This window comes from Nicotiana attenuata, unplaced genomic scaffold, assembly GCF_001879085.1.
Source record: "Nicotiana attenuata strain UT unplaced genomic scaffold, NIATTr2, whole genome shotgun sequence".
NCBI lineage: Eukaryota > Viridiplantae > Streptophyta > Magnoliopsida > Solanales > Solanaceae > Nicotiana > Nicotiana attenuata.
Window position 1 is genome coordinate 119,048 of NW_017672459.1, and position 2,518 is coordinate 121,565.

Consider the following 2,518-nt stretch of genomic DNA (forward strand, 5'->3'; position numbering starts at 1 on the left):
TGGCAATGCTCTTGGGTTTTCGTGATCTGCGTAGCTTGGTTGAGTTAGAACGATTCAGTCCTGACAGTTTGGTTTTGTGCAAATGGGATTCAGAGAGTTCTTGATTGTTTCTACTACGGTTAGAGATATATATTTGCTACGAGCGTGAGGAGCATGGGATGTGTAGTGATTTTCTTCTAGATGGGATCAATTGAAAGTTCTTGGCTAGTTGAGTGTGTAATTGCGTGTGGCTCGAAATAGATATGACGTTCTCGTGTTTATCCTAGGGTGGTATGGTATATGCAGTATGTTGTGTAGGGCGAGATTTGCATGTGTAAGGTCACGGTTCAATTCTAAAGGAAGGTCATAAATTCATAGGCAGCACGGACAGTCTCAGAATATTGAGGAAATGATAGTACCGATTGGTATGGCTTGATGAGGGTATGTATTTCAGAAAGGGCGATGTGTCGAGTTAGGGATACTTCATTGGTATTGTGGCACTCTCTTGTTGGATCGACTGCTGATATTCAAGTTTGTTTGGTAGAATAGAAGAATTATAGGAGTACCCCTCGTTGGAGGATTGGGTATTAGTGGAGTGTAGTGTATTCGGACGGTGGACTTGGGATCGTATACGGTGATTCGCGTGCTTTGTGGATTTGGATACCGAGGGTTCTCATAAACAGGATAGGTCGTGGTTGTGGACCGCGTATATCGGTCTTGTGTGGTAACTATTGGAGGTTTGAAGAGCCGAGTAGATCTTTCTTGCTTGTTATGTTGGATTTTGGATGTGATATTGGCTATAGACTGGTTGTTTCACTGTCGTGTTATTCTGGACTGTTGTGCTAGGACGACGTTGTTGGCCATACCGGGAATTCCACGGATTGAGTGGCGTGGTTCGACGGATTATATTCCCAGTAGGGTGGTTGCATTTGGAAGACCCAGCGGATGGCTGGGAAGGATTGTTTTTTTATTTGATAAACTAATGTTTTCATTCATCAAAAAAATTATTCTGTACATAACAGGATCTGCCGACCAGCTCCTTGACTTAGACTATACTTCACTTCTATATCTAAAAGATATCTCTCTATACTCTATACTAGTTACTATACTGCAAGCTATAACGTTTTATACACATGCTACTAGCAAGAGTCTAGCATAACAGAAATACACTTAAAAAAATTACGGATATCTATCTAAATCTTCCATATAGCTCCTCCAACTGCTGTGTACATGGCTCTTGATATGGATGTATGAGGTAATCTCTCTGCATATTTGCTCCGCTGAGGTGCATCCACTGTTAAATCTGATTGCATTTCTGTCTCTCCATATACTGTACAGCAGCATGCCAAAGACAGCTGAAATGATATTGCCAATCCCTTTCTTCTTCCTTGCCTGATAAGTCATCCATTGTAGTTCCTCCTCCCAAGGTTGGATTTGTCTTTGAATTCCCATCCAGTTTAGCAGTCTTTTCCAGATAGAGCTTGTGTATGAGCATTCAAAGAAGAGATGTTCCAATAGTTCTTCTGTCTGACCACAGAAAACACACATTGAGTCAACTTGAATTCCTATTCTCTGCAACCTATCCACAGTTGGTAATCTTCTATGGATGGCCAACCACATGTTAAACTTGTGTCTTGGATGAATGTGAGGGTGTAAGATCAAGTTTTTCCAGAATACCTTCTGTCCCTGAGGAGTTTGCAAGTTATAAAGCTTCTTGATACTGAATTTTACCATTTGTACTTTGCAGAGATTCCAGTCTTTCATGCACATTACCTTGTAAAGCTGGTATGTTCAGTATGAACTTCCTTTGTTCAATAATTTTCCTTACAACCCAAGTGCATTCTTAGGTATAGGCATAGTGTCAATGCTCCTGTTTTTTATGTAGTAAGTATGGACCCATCTAATCCACAAACAGTCTTTTTTCTTAGTGATTGCCCATAAATGCTTCATTATTGCAGCTTTGTTCCAGTGGCATAGATTTATCACATTCAATCCTCCCATTGTTTGTGGTAAGCAAATTCTATCCCATGCTACCAAAGCTCTCCTGGAGATGTCAGCCTGCCCAGTCCATAGGTATGTTCTGCAGACAGCCTCTATCATTTTGCTGATCTTCTTTGGTAGTAAAAACACCTGAGCCCAGTAAGACTGCATCCCAAAGATTACTGACTTGATGAGTTGCAATCTTCCAGCATATGATAATAGTTTTGAAGTCCAGCAGCTGATTCTTGCAGTAATCTTTTCAACCAATGGCCAGCACTGATGAGTAGATAGCTTTTTGGGAGCTAAGGGGACCCCTAAATATTTGAAGGGTAAGGTGCCTTCAGTGTAGTCCAATTCCTGCAGTATAAGACTTTTAATCCTTTCAGTTGTGCCTGCAATATATACAGAGCTTTTCTCTGGATTTGCTTGTAACCCTGATGCATTTGAGAACTTCAAGAAAGCATTCTGCAGTAGTTTCACTGACTTTAGATCAGCTCTGCAGAAAATCAATAAATCATCTGCAAAGCACACATGCATTACTCTTAGCTTTTTGCATCTT

General features: G+C 40.7%; 1 protein-coding gene across 1 annotated transcript; it reads right to left on the minus strand.

Moving 5' to 3' along the window:
* Nucleotides 1-1,158: 1,158 nt before the first annotated feature.
* On the minus strand, nt 1,159-1,713 carry LOC109213296. The gene has a single exon (XM_019377078.1). It carries the CDS (start codon nt 1,711-1,713, stop codon nt 1,159-1,161), a length of 555 nt encoding a protein of 184 aa, XP_019232623.1.
* Nucleotides 1,714-2,518: the final 805 nt, after the last annotated feature.

Excerpts from the sequence above, each read along its gene's own strand:
- LOC109213296 (XM_019377078.1), bottom strand. The coding sequence starts at position 1,713 with ATGGTAAAATTCAGTATCAAGAAGCTTTATAACTTGCAAACTCCTCAG.